Source organism: Struthio camelus, chromosome 1 (assembly GCF_040807025.1).
Source record: "Struthio camelus isolate bStrCam1 chromosome 1, bStrCam1.hap1, whole genome shotgun sequence".
NCBI classification, from domain to species: Eukaryota; Metazoa; Chordata; class Aves; order Struthioniformes; family Struthionidae; genus Struthio; species Struthio camelus.
Window position 1 is genome coordinate 45,894,633 of NC_090942.1, and position 18,608 is coordinate 45,913,240.

The 18,608-nt window shown below is 40.5% G+C and overlaps 1 protein-coding gene across 1 annotated transcript in view; it reads left to right on the forward strand.

Annotated features, from left to right (window-relative positions):
* The window catches only part of ACSS3 (acyl-CoA synthetase short chain family member 3), a 93,009-nt gene that overhangs the window by 31,708 nt on the left and 42,693 nt on the right, over positions 1 to 18,608 (forward strand). Inside the window, exon 8 of the mRNA XM_068936465.1 lies at positions 12,032 to 12,183. Within this exon, the coding sequence (XP_068792566.1) occupies positions 12,032 to 12,183 (152 nt within the window). The remainder of the gene's footprint in view (positions 1 to 12,031; positions 12,184 to 18,608) is intronic.

Below are 18,608 nucleotides of genomic sequence, written 5' to 3' on the forward strand. Positions count from 1 at the left end.
ACAAACATGCATATGCCAGCAGAAGGCTCTAAAACTGTCAACAGCTCCCGTAGTATCCTGCAGTACTTCTCATGCTATATAAAAGGACTCAGTGCTAAGTATACCTTTGTATTTCCTAATGGCTGCCACCTGTCTACTTGTTCCAGCTTTCTGCTGCTCCTTTATTTCTGCCAAGGCTTTTGCTTCTACTTTCCTCACCTGCCCTATTCTGCTTTTTTTAACTGTTTCTTTCTTATTGCATTGTAAAATTATTCTTCCTTTCCTACTGCTGCGTTTTGCAATGGTGACAAGTGTCGCGTCAGCCTCCGAGAGTATTGAGCAAGGGGCAGCTTGGAGCTTGACAGCGTGTGCCCTGAGCGGGCCAAAAGCGTCTCCAGCAGATGCACCACCCGGTTGCTAACGTCATGCCTCCTGCCAAGTGGAAGAGGACTGACAGGCGCTGCTGCATTCATGTCAAGCCGATGAAGAGCAAGTTCTTGAAGAGGTGGGACAGCTATGCGAGGGAGGTGGCACGGTGGATGTGCCCCTACCAGAGAGATCGTGGACAGATCTTCAGGGGAAAGCACACCACCGAGCCCGCTGCTCACAAAGACATCCATGCCCGGGGGCCCAGGAGTAGCAGCCCCGCGAGAGAGTCCAGGGTGAAGCGTGCCTACGGTGCCACACACCGCCTGCAACCCCCCGAGGACCCCTGTGAGGTGACACCCACAAACATCCCCTGTGGTCCACTCTCTGCCACAGCGTGCAGAGGGAACAGCTAAATCAGCAGGCCGGACTGCTGCCTGTGTAAGTGTGCGTTCTCCTTTTCTATATGCGGATTCAGTGTGGGGTTGTGTTTAGGAGGTTCCTGGTAGAACTGAGGCAGTGGTGTCAGAGCCGTGGAAAGGCAACGTGAAGCTGACCGTGAGAGCTGTTGCACCTTGAGCTGTTGCGGTTTCTCAGGGGCCGTGGACTGTGGGTGAAATCCTGTGTAGCAACAAGCTCCATCAGAGACCACCCGCTCAGTCCCTGCTCTGCCTGTGTGCCAGGCTCAATCCTGGCAACTGCATAAGCCATGCATGTGGCATGCCATGATAATACAGCCCTCCCAGGCTTCTGCACAAACACCTTACCCCACTGTCTCTTTCCTCAAATGCAGTGCGTAAAGGACCTAGCTAGTGCTGGTAGGGGTACTGGTACTCGCAGCAACATTTCAGATCCTGTCCCTGCTCTGCAATCAGCTGCTTGTTCGACACATACAGTTCAGAAGGATTTCCATTTCTTTGAAATGCAGTGGGCGAGGTGGTGGTTGGTTGCAGTCAATGCTTTCTTCCTCCTTCCTGCCCCAAATCAGAAAAGTTTAAAAAAGGCATTGAGGGCTGGGGGAAGACATGGAAGACATTTAATCTTTGCATAACGTTTGCCATGCTGAAAGACATTGACATAGAGTGCTATTCCACCCCTCCCACTCAGTGCACTCCTAAGTGCTCAAGAGTGTTCTTGGCTCTCATCAGTGAAGCAATGGGCGGTGCTGGATGCTGCACCTGTGAGAGCAGAGGGCTGAGCTTACGGCTGCTGCAGAAGCTGTCCTCGCTCGGTCTGTAGGGAAGGGCTCAACCATGTTCTCACAGATGTTCTGGGTAAAACATGCCTATAGTTTGGAAGGTGTTGGAAACATTGGCACAGAGTCTGTTGTCCCACATGGCCCAGTGCCTTTTGACCAAATGACCAAATGGAGGTTCCACTTCCGTTATGCATTTGGTAGAGACACAAATTACATTGGGCCCGTGCTGCATCATTGTCAGGATATACCTTATGGCTTGGAGCACAAGCGTATACAGCATCTCTCATGATGCCCATTGGGAATAAAGATCCTGTGCCTTCTTCGTGAGAAGGAACTGACATACGCTTTGGAAGACAGGAGATATTGAAACCTTATGGGGGAGCCTACTGGTGATATGGGCAATGACGTGCTACTGTCACCTGTATGGAACAGATGAAGGGAACAGCGTGGCGCTTCCTAAAGAGCCTTCAGTCAAGGGAAGGATCAGTAGGTTAGCTTTTCGTCAGACAGCATATGCTATAGCACCATTTGTACCTGGTGCACTCTTGTTTTTGGTTTGCTGAACAAAGCTAAATCTAGTCTGAAGTAAAACCCAGATCACATCCAATAGAGGTGTAAAGAGCATTGGCATTAAATCATTTGATTTACTAAACTGCTCTAATTCACCTCACTACTTGCTATGTAAACAAAGTCTGGGACGCCATATGTGCTGATCCATGTTTCATGTTACCATTTCACGTGGTACTAAGTTTATTTTTCCCAGCGCATGTAGTAGGATGAAGACTAGTAATGTCTAACAGAGCAGCAAAGGGCCTATCTGGCACCTGTGTATGTTGCTTTATGCACAATTGTGTTAAGTTTACCATTTTCATAATGCATTTAAGGCAAATGTGAAATAAACACACTACAGTATTTAGAAGCAAAGCAAATTTTGAAGTCTTAGAAATGTGCTTTGAATTTGGTCTTGTCTTTGTGATTTTAATATTTTTCTTCTGTTCATTGAGAGACTGCGGGTAATGTGTTAAGAAGTTATATGAAACAGAGAATGAGATTTTGTCAGGATTTTTTTCCTTCACCTTTTGTGATAAGGTCTGAGGTAAATAACTTTGGTTTTGAGTTACTAGACGTTGATTTGTTTTCCAAAAATCTATCAAGAAAGCAGGTTTGCAAAACAAGTTTTTTAAATATTGAAATACACAAAGTGATAACAATAATGCATAAGTTTTTTTTTTTTTTTCTAAGAATCAAAGAGGTAGAGAAGCTTGGATACCTCAAAATTCTCTTTTCTGGGGAAAACTTTAAAAAAATGATTATTGTTAATTTGAAACTCAGTTTACCTTCTGGCCAGATAAAGTTTACTGAATTACTATATCAGTATACAGCTTGAAAGCTTGCGGTGAATGCTTTATCAAAATCTATGGTGCTGTGAATATCTACAGTGCAACTGTGGCAATAGAAATTAGCCATTCATTTGAGAATGTCTCTATGTATGCTTAGTTCTTTCCTGAAGAGTCTGAGATATGTTAATCTATTGGGATCCACTTGCTTCTGTGGATATGGCTCACTTGGAAACTGAGAGCTTTTGAGTCAATGACAAGTGTCAGCTTGCTGATAGCAGTAGATAGGCTAAGCACATGATACAGCTGTCTACTGGAGCACATGATAGGGTGGAACATATAATTTCTGTAGGACATTAGAAGGTAACTTCTGAGGTAGAAAGGCTGAGGAAGAACAGTCTGTCTATTAAACACAGGTTCCACAAGACTCCATTTGTCCCTGTCCTGTCAGACTGTTAGACATTATAGTATGTAAAGACTCGGTGAAATCTTTGGAAATTCAGTATCCTTAAGCAAAAAAAAAAAAAAAAAAAAGCTATTTTGAGCTTGTCCACTGCCTGGAAGTAAAGTAACAAGATATGTGGATCTGTAGGCTATATTTAAGCGCTGCCATGATATCCTTCAATCTTGAATCTACTTTCCTCCTAGCAACTTAAATGTTTCATATAGGTAATTGTGGTTAATATGTATGCTCAAGATTTGTGAAGCAGAAATACATTCTAGGAAAAATAAATCTATTCTTTGCTAAACTTGTTGTTGATGACGTTTTTAGTGTTCAAACATCTGGATCAATATGCGAGGTTAATTTTCTGGTACATGGCTCCACATGAGGTAAAGATGTTTGTTTTTTACTTCACTCGGATTTACTCATACAGGATTGACCTTCTGGACAAAGTTAGGAGTTAGACAAGCAACCACCTGTATGCTTTCTGTAGTGCACTGGTGCTGGTGTTTGTTACTGAACCCATTAAAGGTAGTCAGACTCTGTAAGTTGTTGATTAAAATACAATTTATTGGAGCTGGAAGGAAAAAGAGGATAGAATCTTAGATCCATTCAGATGTTGGGAATCCCCATTTGTGCAGCATCGGATGGACCTCCAATCAGGGCATGGCGTGCTGTGCAGATTCATCTGGAGAGGTTTGCTGGCATTTTGGTCTTTGTAGCTCTTAGAGGATTTTCTTAGAAGTAAACAGTTCTATTCATCTTTTCCACTGTCGAGGAAAATGATATTCACAGAAGAAAGTGCAGCTTTACTTCAAGATAAAGACAAGGACAGGCCGGTGGCAAAATCTCTAGCGCCAAGTGGAAGCTGCCTACAGGCTCCCCCATTATGATCAGCCAGCTAAGTTTATCCAAGCTAAGGGATATTTACAGCACAGCACGGGCCTGAAGGCCAAGTTACATGTGCAGTGCAGTACAGTACGGTGCAGCATTGCACTAGCACAGCATAGGCCTATGCTGGTCAGATCAGGTCAGCTGTTAGGTGGATTACTATCTCCTCAGTGTACAGAGGTCTTCTGGATAGGATCACTAGGCTCTCACTTCTGTTTTTGCAGCATAGAACATATGAAATAGTAAATTATTGACTGTTTTGACTAAAGACTTTGTCAAGACTTTGTTTTGACTAACTTCTAATTTGTCTTCTGTAGTTTATGAGAGTGTGAGGTATGTCGGCATATGCTGCTAGGAGCAGATCCTTGCTATGTCAATGTGTGTTGCAGGTGTGCATTCTCATATGCAAATGTGCCTTCATAAAGAAGTCTAAATGCTGTGTATATATATGTAACTTTATAGATATTAATCTCTTTTTTCCCCCCCTCCTCATATATGTAAGAATATTCCTTACATTTCTAAGTGTATTTAATTGTCTGCAGTTTTTGGTTGATTTGTTCAACTGTTATATCCACTAGACAAGGAGTATTACTTTGATTTTTTTTGGATTTTAGAATCCTGCTTTATGAATAGTAGCGTCTTCTTTTAGGCCTATACTTTTTAATAAAGAAATTTTGGAGGCAGTGAACACGTCACATATGTTCTGAGTGTGTTGACACTAAATCTGTGAGTTCAGCTGAAATTTGGATTAAAAAAATAACTCATATTCCTTTTCAGGTTTAATTCTGTTGTAAAAGAGTTCCATTTTGTATTTTATCTAGACTAAAACAGTGATTTGCCACTGGATTCATAGAATTTTAAGGCCAGCAGGGACCACTGTGGTTGACTTCTCTGACTCTCTGCATAATACAGAGCGAAAACTTCACCCAGTAGCAGAAATATACATTTATAGAATCAAATATCACATTAGCCTGGGTATTAAATCATTATAGTCTAATTAATGTTTAAACACCCAATAGATGTTAATTAGATTCTTCATTCCAAAGGGATTAACTCATCACCTCCACTCTAGTTAAGTAGGAGAAGAGAGTACTGTGAGAAAAATTGCAGTTTCCCAGAGATAAATGAAGGAAAAGATTTTGATAGTTTTGTAGTAGGTATTCCTGACCACTGATAAACTGGTCACATAATTGTTGTTGCATGCATTTGCCAGAAGTAAAGAAGATTGCTAAAATTAGTACTGCATTGAAGAGGTTTTCATTCTAGCAAGTTTGGAGTAAGACAGGAAGAAATGGAGGAAAGTGAAGTGTTCCATCAGTAGTCTCTACTACGTAGTCATCTTACAATAGAGTTTTATATTTGTGTGGATGTTTGGGGGTCAGGATGGATATTGTCATTATGAAAGTGCCTCTGAGTTTATAGCATGTTGTTTCTGGAAAATAAAAAGGGTAAAAACATCATATTTCTTTAACAATGCATATTAAAGAAAAAGCAGAGTTAATATTTGGTTGATGTACATCTGGTTTGTGATTTCGCTCTCAGTGCGATCGTTATTCATCCGTAACAGTACATTTCCCATTTTTCTCTCTGAGAAGCCCCATTGAGTCTTCAGACAATGCTTATGACGTCAATGACTTCTTGTTGAGGATTAAAAATGGGAGGAAAAGGCAGGATTCTGTACACAAAGGGAGAAAAATAGTGTTTGTGAAGAAGGGCAGCGTATAATTTTTTCTCTGTTCAGAAGACTGTCTTAATGGTGAATCTTCATAACTTGCAGTCAGTTTCCCCTACTGTTAGCCACAATACCAACAGTTGTGAGATTTTGGATTAGAGTTTGTCGGAAAAGAACGCCTTATCCCCTCTGCTCAGGGCCAACCACTATCGACTGGGAATGGGACTGATTTCTTACCCTCATTTCTTAAAGTAATCTATTTATTTTTAAATTACTTAGTAGGTGACAACTTGTCATTTTAACAATTGCTATGGAAACTACATGCTTTCAGTTTTCGCTTGCTTTAACACCATTGTCAGGAATGTGAAAACCGTGATGAATTCCTTTGAATACAGCAATTTTTTTTTTTTTGATCTGTCCTGGATTGTTTTTCTTCAAGGCATTACAAAGTTAGATGTAAATAAGCTACTTGAAGTCTCACAGCCCGCTCCGCGTTGCTCTTGCTGATGGCATCCCAAGCGGTAAGCAACAGGACAGCATGAAGAGAAAGACTAGCTTCCACCCTGGTGACACATAAAAGGCATCATTGTAGTTACTGCAATACTTGGGAGTTTGGTTTGGAGCTTGGGGGAGGAAGAGGATGCCCATACTAGCCGAAGTGCAGAAGAGGATGCCAATACTAGCCAAGAAGCCATGCATTGAGGGCTTCTTTTGAGTGGTCTAGGACAGTGAAGGAGCTCCTGGCCTGCACAGAGCTGTAGCAAGACCTTACTGGGCACATGCAGCCCTCCCACAGTCTCTTTGGGGGCCTTCCAGTCACTGCTGTTGCAGCAAATCTGCAGCCTGCACAGCAGCAGCAACAGGAGGGGTCCCACTATAAAATTATGCTCACTTGGCACATTCCTTAGGAGCTTAGGGACATCCAGCCTTGCTACAGTTCTTATAAGCCCGTTATCATAAGCTTACAAAGAAAGTGCAGTCTCTGGAGTTTGCCAGATCTGTCTTCTTTCTGCCATCAATCAAATTGGTTATTTTTGTGGAGCAGTTCAGTAGGTATGTATCATCTCAGCTCATAGTAGAGGTTTGGCAGCAGTGCCCACAGCAAAAGGATGAACACCTGTGTGGATATTTCCTTTTAAATCCTGTTATCTTTTGGGTGTCAGCAGTTTTTAGTGGCAATGAGTTCTGCATGTACTATTCAATATGCAGATAGAATTTCCTTTTCTTAATTTTTCATTTGCTATCTTTAATTGAATGATTCCTTGTTGTCAGGAGGCACGTAGAAAGGAAATTGTCGAGCTGTTATTGATGCGTAATTGGTAATTTTATCATAGCTCCTCTTATATGCCTTTTGCACCAGTAATCCATCCCTCTGGCTTCTCACTTTCTCCATAGGAGAATTTTTTTATATTGTTGGTCATTCTTGCTTCCTGACTATGAATCTTCTTTCATAATCTTGCATTATGCATCAAGCACGCCATGCCTGAGGACGTCTTTTCGGTTAGTAGACATTTGATAAATTTCATGTTCAGCCTGGCTACTTCCAGAAAGATGTTCCTGTCAGTCTGTCTTTCTCAGAGTCTCTTGAAGTTATCAAAAGAAAGAGGCTCTTCTGCTTGAATCCTTCTAGCTGGTATGAGAAGTGTCTGTTCCTTCTTTTTTTATAAATCAGGAGAGGCAGGTCTCTCTCTCTGACTGCCTTATTCTTGTTTACCGTACTCACAGTTCATGCTAACCACAGATACTATTGCTAGTAATCTTTTTTTTTTATATATTTTCATCCACATTATTGATGCAAATGTTGAATAGTATCAGGTCTTGAACTGATCTCGGCAGAAATCCAATGGAAGCATCTCATCTGCTGACATTCCCCAATTGACTCAGCAATCTGTCAGCGTATTCTGAATCCAATTACCCTGTGCTTTTTTTTTTATACTGCTAAATTTTCAAAAATCAAAATTGCATGTGGTAATAAAACTCTTGTGACTTTTTGCAGTGCTACTTAGAATGCTCATATGATAAATGAGAACTCTCTTTGGCAATTTCTTTTATAGTTTTTTGGGCTCTGAAATTAATCGGCATTGTCTCAGATTTGTTTTGCTTATGTCAGTTTTTGTTTATGCATTTGCTAAACTGTGAACGCCTGCCAAGGCATCGGAGAAGTTTTTCTGCAGGCTCAGTAACAATATTTTACGGATAGGCCTGTTTTTTTTTTTTTCCCTAAATGAAAATTTAATTGTCACCTTATTCCTTGGGAATTATCTCCTAGCCATTGTCAGTGGGATTTTCTACTCTTTTCTTTAAACTGTTTGCTTTATTTGTGTTTTTCCCAGATCTGAAAATTGTGCATGCTTTTCCAAATCAAAGCTTTTGCGGCCAACCTGTTCCAAATACTGTCAGCCTGTTGGGGTCCTACATGCAGCCCTTCCCACATGTTTCAGGGTTCAGCTCCGCGTGCTCAAGATGCTCTGCAGTGCTCGGCTCAGGGTTTGGCACGGCTTGAGCTAATGGTCAGGGAGCAGCAAGAGCGGGCTCCCCTGTAAGGGAAAGCGAGCCGGGAGCCGAAAGGGACGACAAGGCAGGTAGGCCTGTGCCTCCCCCGAGAAGGGGCCTGTCCCCCCGTACCCAGACAAGCAGATCAGAGCAGATCTGGTGGCGACCGCCGTAGCAAAGCTAGCCTTGAGCACAGGCAACCGAATGCCTAGGAGGGCGTTGGTGCGCTCAGGGCCTGACACAGACCTTTTATAGGTTCGGGAAATTTTCAGTTGGTTTAAAAATTACAGGCCATCTCCTCATTGGCAAGGCTAACCAATTTCAGATTGCTCCACGGTTAAGTTTTTTTTCTGTGCAAATGATTACAAATGGTGCTACTTTGGTTACCTAATTAATTAATGAGGAGTTTGTGGGAATTTGGGAATTTTCACAATTTGAGACCATTTATTGTAGTGTAAACTAGTGATGCAGGATTGTGCTACTAACCAGATGGTTGCAGATCTGCAGGTATAGTGAACATTACATAAACTTGAAAGAGCAGTTTTTCTAGGGAAAAGAGATACTGAGATTGGAACACCTGGATGAATTCATGAAAGCTGTCATGAGCAAGTGTGTAAGGGAAGGTTTAAAGACAGAGTCTAATGAAAGAGCTTTCTTTGGGAACTATGCATTACACAAGAAGAAGAAGGACATTGCTGTGTTGAAAAAATGAGTTATTTCCTTTTGCCTTTCTTTTTGGGAATCTAGGATAGACTACTAGCAAAGAGAGATTTTGGCAGTGGTAATACTCCTCCATGCTTCCTTTGCTGGGAATCATTTTTTTATTTTGTTCTATTTCTCCCTGCTTTCTTCTCGCTGCCTGCTCTGTCTGAAAACAGAACAAAACAGAACACACTTTTTCCTGTTGTGCATTTTGTTTTGTCTTGCTTTTTTGTCTTCCTCCACTGCAGAACTCCTCTCACCAGGCGTACCTCACCACAGGATTACAAAGCCAGTGGTAGCTGTCTGGCCTCATGAGTCTTGTATTTTTTGAATTTGCCAAATGGTTCATCACTGCTTTTGCCAGTTTTTGGGACTAGTTGCTTAAAGAACAAGTATAGGGGAGTTTGCAGTGGGGGAAGGCAGTGTGTGAGGGGGAAAGGGAAGAATTCACAGGAGCGTGTGTCAGAGCCACTGGGCTGATTTTTAAACTGGGACAAGGCAGGGCACTTTAAAAAGGTGAGGCTTTACTGAAAACGCTGTCACCTCTTCAGAAAATGGGATGAAAAGCACTGGAAAGTGGATTAGGTTGGGTTCAGACTCCCTTAGGCCCCATCAATCCTATTTCCTCAAACTGCGATAGCCACAAGGCTGTGTTTTGAAGGACAACCTTCTCCTTTTCTGGTAGGTGTCCACTTTTGAGAAGTATGCTCTGCTGTGAATCCTGAGTGGAATAAGGTGCCTCTGTTGCATAATGAGACATCAGACATCTCCCTCCGTACAGTTTGTTTCCTGCTGGCTGGCTCTGGGTTGCGGCAGGAGCTCTGAATCTGCGCTTAGTGAACGGAGTGCTAGATGCAGCTCTTAGGTATTGTGAATCCCTTGGCAGGGGTCAGATGACTGCTTTTTAAGGACTGTGATGTTTAGTTCCCAGCCAGCAGTTGCTTTCTCACTCTTTTTATTAATCTGCATATGAAAGACGTTCCTCCTTCTCCCTGGCTGTAGCAAACGGTTGCTTTTTGTCTCCCATGTCCCTTCTGCTAAGTACTTCCATAGGGAGCAATGAATTTGCATAATATTTGGGCAGTGGTATAGGAGGAGGGGTGTTTTAAACCTGCCTGTCTGTTTGCATCTGTATGTGCGCGTGCATGGACATGTGTACATGCAAGGGGACGTGCAAGGGGTGTGGTACGGGTGGCAGTGTGTTAGAACTGCAGCCACGGTTGGCTGAGCAGCCCAGTGTGCAAAAATGCCTTGTCAGCTTTAAAGCAAAATTCTAACTTTCAGATCAGAGTGTAGTGAATCTCGCAGTAGAAGAACAATGAAATAGTCAGTACGTCTCTAATGCAGTTTGTTTATATAAATTTGTAATGTCATTTATCATCTATTTTGTGAACCTGTTATATATGTCTTTCATACCTCGGGACAAAAATCATTTGCTAGCTGTTGAAGACTGGAAACAAACTTTGATTAGTGTATATTTTCACAACATTTACTGTTTTGCTAGTGCCTTATTATTGGTATGAAAATACTGAAATTAGCAAATTCTTCATGGTATTTTAATTCCCCTCTTCCTTTTGCATCTTGGCAATAGAAAAGAATTACAGAGTTTTAGATACTGTTTTTTTCCATTGGACCTATTAATCTGTCTATTGCATGGTGTTTGTTTTATTGCAAGTCTTATCCCGTGTTAGAGGAAAAAGTACGTATGGTTTGTTGAAAGTTATCAGCACACATAAAGATTGCTAGTTACGAATTTTAAGTTGTGCCTGCAGCTCTTTTGAATGTAATAAAACGCATGAACGTGAACGAGACTTGTTAGGAAGGACGTATTCCACATACGTGCTTACACAAGGATGGTGGAGATGCAAATTTGTTTTGTGGCTGGTATAGTGCTATAAAGATGGTGACGTTTGCAATAGTGAAACTTTTTCTGTATTTGTGGCTTCTTGCATAAAGCACTGACAAGTCGGGTTTGTGATTTGAAGAGCGTATGTATGTCTCTCCTCACTTATCTGCAGGCTCTGTCAAAGTTCATCTTCCTAATGTGGCCTTTCTAGCAGCAAGGTTATGACAGTATCTGCAGAGCTAAAGCTCATTCTACTTTAACATCTCTTCATCGTTTAAAAATAAATGTATGTGGAGCAGTTTGTTCACTGCAGTAATTGCATACAATAAAATTATGATTATATGATCTTGTGCCACGTGCTTTTCATATTTGCAGCACAGCAGAAGATTATTTTTGATTATTCTTGTTATTATTTCTTACTATTGGACGATTTGTCACTTGTAATTACTTCTGTTTACAGTTCTCCTGAATATTCCCTGTAGCGTAAGACAATGTTTAGTTTTTAAAGAAATAGACAGTAGCATGGTTGCGCACTAAAACAGAAAAGCGGTCTTTGGCTTTTCTCCAGTCTTTTATGTGCTGCAGTGGCACAGAGGTGCCACGAAGCCAGTTGTAAGCAGCTAGCTGGGAATTTTTCCAGAACTGCGAGGAAATCTCTAGGTAACAAAGAGCTGGCATCATCTCCTGTAGGCCTGTGCCCAAGGTGTATAGCTGAAATGCTGCTGTGCCAAGAAAATCCTAGTTGAGTGGAACTCTGAATGTTTTGCAGTGTTTCACGATAAGAGTAGAAGTACACGTAGCTCCCTCAGCTGTCAGTGTAGTAAGAGCTCTTTGTGGCTCTCTTTCCATCTGCCTGTCCATTTATCCTGTTTTTCTCAGTAGCAGTTAGCCTGTGCTGTATTCACTTGAGAGTCTGTGCCCAAAGCCTGTGAATTTATTTCTGTAGCAGGTGAATACACTCATTCTGACAAAAGCTTCTTTAAAGTCTTGTTTGAAATTACTTCTGTTGCTGTGCTACTGCTACTGTTACGTGTTCAAGTCTTGAATTGTCAAGGAATTATGAAGTATTTTTATTCTGTGACATTTTAAATTACTCTCTCTGCAGGGGAAGCCTGTGGGAACGCCAGATGCTGGTGCCTATTTCCGTGTGCTAGCAGAGCATGAAGTAGCTGCCGCCTTTACTTCACCAACCGCAATTAGAGCAATCCGTCAGCAGGACCCTGAGGCAGCTCTGGGAAAGCGGTACTCTCTGACAAGGTGAACTAAGGATACACTGGCAGTAGTTTCTTACAGAAACGGACTGGATGAACTAACAATAGCCAAGTGTCTGGGGCTCTGCCCACCGCTGTATAGCAGAATACAAATGTATTCTTGACAATTTAGGTGCATTTGTATTTGTCCGTAAACTTACGTTGATAGTTTGGAGGAGATGCAAACTGTTAAAAAGATTATGACTCTAAAGGTAAGAATTCTTAGTGAGTTAGGATTGCTTGCTCAACATTAATGTTACTCTGCTGTGCTTATACCCTGTAACACAGTCTTGGATTACATGATCCTGTACTGTTTTTCCACCTGATCTCCCATTTCACTGAGTGCACAGGATCTTCACTGTTTGTTTAATCAGCAGCTAGTCAGTGTTTTGTTTATCTCTGTTGTTCAGTTTCTGATCCCATAACTTAGTTACTGCTCATGGTTTATTCAAATCATGCTCTGAAGACTATCTCATACTATTTTTAAAGTCTTTATCCCTATACTATCCCTATACTATCTGCATGCTTCAAAAACTTACTGAGTTCATCCTCACAAATCCCCTGTGAGATAAGAGAGTGGTATTACGTGTATTTTACAGATGGGAAGCCGAGGCACAGAGAGATTAAGGTCAAAATCTTCTATTAATGTTGAATACTCAGTCTGAGCCACTTAAGCACCAGTATTTCAGAGTTCTTAGTGTTATATAGAACTTTGTATGGTTATAATGTCACCTGCTGACTGCCTCCTGCTGACTTCAGCTGCACCTGTGAGTGTTTTGTATTTCTCCAAATCAAGCTTCAGAATCTCATGGCAAACACTCAGAAAATGAAGAAAATGGGTGGTTTTGGACCATCTATGGAATTTTGGAGTGGAACAGTTTGCTCGGCAACAAGCAAGGACTGTGTCAGACTGTAGGCAGTATTCAGTTGTAAGATCGCAGTTGTCCAAGGAGAAAGGGAAGATGCAGAGCCATGTAGCTTAATTAGGCTTCAACTTTCTTAATTACTCAGGAAAGTTGTATTCATCAATAAGCAGGATGTATTCCTGGGGTATTCACTGCAAGTTCTTCATTAATTTCTTCCATCTGTTTTGAGTGCTATCATCAGTCCTTCCTCCTCCTTGAAATGGGAGACAAGCCTATTTGAGTCTGTAAAGCACCAACGACTCTTCTATGATGTTTAGTGACAAGGAAGTGATTCACTGATGTATCAGATGCTAGAAAACTTAATGGCTGTTGCCCAGCATTTTCTGGGCAATTACTAAAATGACTTAGTGTATTATCAGAGTATTCATTTGTTAGAAAATCTGCTAACAAACAGTACCTGTTCTGTAAGTTGCCTCATTTTCTGGCTAAAGGAGAATTTCAGATAAGTTAAGAGTCCCCTAACTGATATCAGTTGCCCCAGACATAAAAAAGTATTTCACCATTCCTATTCAGTGCACGATTAATGAGCTTCTCCACTTATGTATAAATATAGTTTCCTCTTAAATCATTTGGGCTGAGTCATTCCCTGCTACCTGACATCTCCTAACTACATCTGGTGCAGAATTCAGTCTCTAGCAATAGTTCTTGGATTGGCTTAAGTCTGTTTTATACAAAATCTAAAAACTTTTTCAGCTGTGAGGTTTAAAAAAAAAAAAGTCCAGTGACTGTTCTCTGGCTACCTTTACAGTGCAATAAGTCTTGCATTCCTCAACAGGCTTCTCTTTTCATGATAGACAAGGATTATCTACCTAACTGCTAGATCCAGTCAGTAATGACCCTCTAAGTAATTGACTATGTGCATATGTTACTGAATTTGGAATGATGGTTAAATTAGACTTGCTATCCTATAACAATTTCAATATTAACATCTAATTAGTTACAGAGCATGTCATTTTATAGGTAAAGGTGCAGTTGTTAAGAAGTGGAGTCCCAACAAATGATTAAAATTTCCACATTAGGAAAAATCTAGGAAAATCCTTGCTTTTAGATGTTACTTGAACAGACCTTTACATCAAGGTCAAGTGAACATTTTGGAATTAGTCTTACTTTTACTTCATATACTGTGACATTCTCTCCTCTATTATTTGGTGCAGAGTCTTTGAAATGGGATATCTTTCTGGCAGAAAATGTGTCCCTACTTTAGAGACTCCAGAACACATGGCCAGGAATGCAGTGCTGAACAAGGTTGCTGCATTGTATGTTTAAAGAAGTACTTGGCTTGAGAATTTATGAAAACTTTTATTAAAAAAACTTATAAAGACCAAGATGATGTTTTATCCTATTATAAAAGACTACTACTGATAAGGTGCAGAAGTGGTAGACCATGCCAGCTTGCAGCATATAAGGGCATACTTGATTTACAGGAGTAAATTGAGTTATAAGCAGACCTACATTCTTTTGCAATGACATGCACTGAATAAATTCCTATTTAAAAAATCTAATGTTGGCGGCATCTGCACTAAATTACATGTGAGGTTTGCAAAGGTTCCTCTGTGTATATTTCAAGTTTTTTGTTGACTATTGCAGTAAAATCTTGAAACATGTTTGCCTTTGAGACAAAATGTCACCTATGCCTTAAACATGGCTCATGTTTAACAGTGAAAGAGATGTTTAATTTGTAATATTGCAAGATAAAAGCCCTGTTCAACCACATATTGCTACAGGATCTGAAGACCTGGCTGTTGATAATGCACAGTGCTGCTAAGCAGGCTGTCTGATCATACTGCTGTTTGTTGTGTTTGAAAACCAAGTAACACCCAAATTCAATGACCCTCATATACCTAAGCATATTCCGCACTGTTTTTTGTAATCTGTTCTTGCAAGAGGTAACTTTATAACACTGACTCGTGAACTCTTTGCGTATTTGGAATCCCACTTCATCTTTGCATTGACTTAACTTTTATGAATGGGTTAGGGTCTGTTTTTCCAAATGGTTAACAACTGACAGTTGGGAAGCTGGGCCACAATTTAACAGATTAAATTAAGATATGAATAATACTTACCAGTTCATGTCCCATAACCTAGCTGGCTCTGTTGGTCAATTGGAAATGTTCTACCGTTTTTTGTCGAGGGAATCTAGAGATAGTAGCTTGTTTATCTGATATGATTCCTTGTTATATCAGCTTATTGAAATTTCTACTAGTGTAAGTACAAACATGCAAGCAAAGTCCTGGAGTGAGATGAGAGGTCTGTCATACATATACATAAACTAGACTCCTTTCATTTCCTTCAGTCTTCCTTAACTAAATGAAGAACCTGTGAAATGACAGTGACCCTTTCTTCTTCCTGTTCAGATAAAGCCACACTGTGCTGAGGGCTATGAGAATTGGATTCCTCTACTTGGTCATTTCCTGGCCTGGTCTGTGGTAAATGAAGCAGACAAGGAACTCGTAATTGCACGGCTCTCTTTCATCCTCAGAGCGGGTCTGGAGGTGTATGGAGTTCAAAGCCACAGTGGTAGTTAAACAAAGCAAGGATTGTTTGGGAGAAATGTAATGCTCAACTGATCACTGTACCATTAAATATTATCATGTGATGCTTTAGAAGAAAGCCTGTGCTGGAGGCTTCACAGGTAGTACTAATTACGGCATTTCCAAATGTTCTCAAATGGAACTTCAGACACTTTCTTTTAATGAAGTATGTTCTTTGGGTTCAGATCGAGATATATGAAAAGTATTCTACCATGTGAAGTCAAGTTGGTGCTCATATGGTTGGTCATATTTTTAGATCCATCATACATATCTTTGCAGCTTGGGCTGAGGGATAGCAGGAGGCATGGCTGTATTCAATATAAACCAGGGTCATTCAGTTTGTTATTAATTATCACCAGATATTTTGTGGAAAGCAGAGGAGTAGTGTCTCCTTATGTATTCTTCAGTTGTTTTCAACTTTAGTATGTGTTCTAGCTTCCATTTCCAATCTCTTTGGCTATGTTATCTTTGCTGGTTTCCTGGTCTCACTATACTCCTTGTCTCAAGCATCTCCTTTCCCTTTCTTCCAAATTTAGCTCTTTCCTCAAGTTTAACTTAGTATGTATGTGGGGTACCAGTAGGAAGAGTTATTGGTTGCACCTACATTCCTATGCGAAGTGCCCCTCAAAGCCAAAACGGACGTTACTTTTCTGTAGGAGCATCGTTGATGCCAGCTCAGGATAGAAATTGCTTCAGGATTCTGAAAAGAAGCACTGGGTCCATCCAAGGGGCTAAGGGCAGGGAGTGCCTAACTGTGATGTGGACGGGTCCCAGGTATCTAGCTCTTTCATCTGTCTTTGGCAATAATGTTGGACAAAATAATAGTTAAGTTCAATCTAGAAGGACTTTGATGTTGCCTGATTGTTGTCGGGAGAATTTGTAGGCCACCTAAACTTGAGTTTAAGCACACACTACCTTAAGGAGACAATATGGAAGTTGAGGAAACTCTGCATTTGTAGAACTGGTTCAGTAGCTATAGCTGAAATCACTGAAAGTGTGGGAGGCAAAGTACCCTGCTCTCAGTTCTAGTCCTGAGTTCTGCCTCTGAAAGTATCCAGAGGCAGCAATTGCAGAGGAAATCTGAGCTTGCTAGTATAGTCCTTGTCTGGGTATGTGCACAAGTACAAATTTTTATTTTTATAACTCATCCAGGTTTTATTGGACATTACTGGGGTCAGTAGAAGAGCACTTGGGTAACAAAAGCCAATATGTATCGAATTTTGTCATTTCTTCTATTTTTGTAGTATTTTGTTAGAGATGGCTGAATATTTTGACTGAAAAATTTCCCCACAAATTAAGAAATAAAACTAACAACTGCATTTTGGAAGGAGGTCTTATAATGAGAAGAGCTGACAGCCTTAATCTTTTTTGTTCTGACAAAGTCTCTCTCCAGATTGTGAATATAAATGATTGATAGAATTTTATGAAAAGTACCTAAATTGCATTAATGTGAATGTGAATGTTTTCCTTTAAAGGTTTGATCATGTAGAAGAACTGCAGAGTTGACATGATCTTGAAATTCTGTGTTTTGTTATTTCTCAGCAACCTGGATATTGAGATCAGTTTTTCTCAGCATATAAGAAAGCAATAGGGAAACAGATTTAGTACTATCACAAAATAAAAATATCTTAGGCTTTGACAGATGAACTACTCCACTTGGTTCGGACATAATAAGAATTGCACTATTAGAAATAAGCAAATTATTCTGTTGATGAATGATCTGGAGCAAAATCTTTTAACCCGAATTCAGTGTTTCATTGGAAAATCTTCAAGAGCACCAAAATGCAACACTTAGTTGCACCTCTTCTCCTAATCAGATATTTCTGCAAAGTCTCAGATGCAGTGCCGTCAAGAGAGACGCATCCAGAAAAAAACACCGCAATCTCTACTAGAAGATGAAAATCACACAGACCTGTTGAAGACGCTGGCTTCCAGTTGTTGATAGTGTGCTACAGTTCTTGCTACAGCTCATTCAAACTGACTAGAAGCTGATATAACAAATTGTGTTAAGGGTTATGAAGCCTTAGAATAGTTGATTTGGAAGGACAGCAATGTATATATCCGTGTAAAATTCAAGTTACTGTACTTTGTGCAGTCCAACCCAGTAGCTTGCAACTGAAGTGTAGGACTACAGCACAATCTCTATAACACAGTTAGCATAGAATAACGTATACATGTAATGCATACTAATGTGCTTGCTCTAGGAAGAAATATGAGACTATATTAAAAATGCGCAGAAATAATGAGTATAAAGTAGATTAGTAAATTCTGTTTTCTATCCCGTAACACAGGAATAGGAGGACATGAAATTAAGTCACAAATTCAAAACTGCTGGAAGGAAACACTTTCTCACGTAATTTGTAATCTATCTTGCACATGCTGCTAGAGGATGTGATTGGGAGTCAGAATTTAGGGAGACTGAAGTACATTTTGCAGTCTTGTCTGTTACCCCCTGCTCTGTGCTGCTGTAGATTGTTTCTGGCCATTCCTGCCGGAATCCAGAGCAGAGTTCCCCAAGATCCTTTGTGGACCTCCCCTCTGCCCCCAGGGTGAGAGTGAACTGTAGCTGCTAGTGTGCGCGCCGTCTCTCTGACTCTGTCACACAACCCTCTGATGCTTGGACCCTCTTGACCAAGGTGAAATTAATTCAGGGAGAAGAACAAGCAAAGAAACCAATGGAAGAAAATTATATGATCTCAAAACATTCAAGTTTGTTTTTAAAAATAATATTTTTACAGGTTTTAAAATCTGTAATATCCAGCTGCATTAAGAATTAAGAATAATTCTTTATTTCCAGTTCATGTTAAGAAGTACAAGTGAACTTTCCTCATTGTTCTTTCAGGAAAAAAAGCTTATTTATCATGATGCAGACGCAGCTTTTCTTTGTCAGGAAGAGCTGGTGTGTGCTTTCTAGAATTAAAAATTCTTTTATGTTTGTTTAATCCAGAAAAGCTCAAATTATTATCCATGTGAAC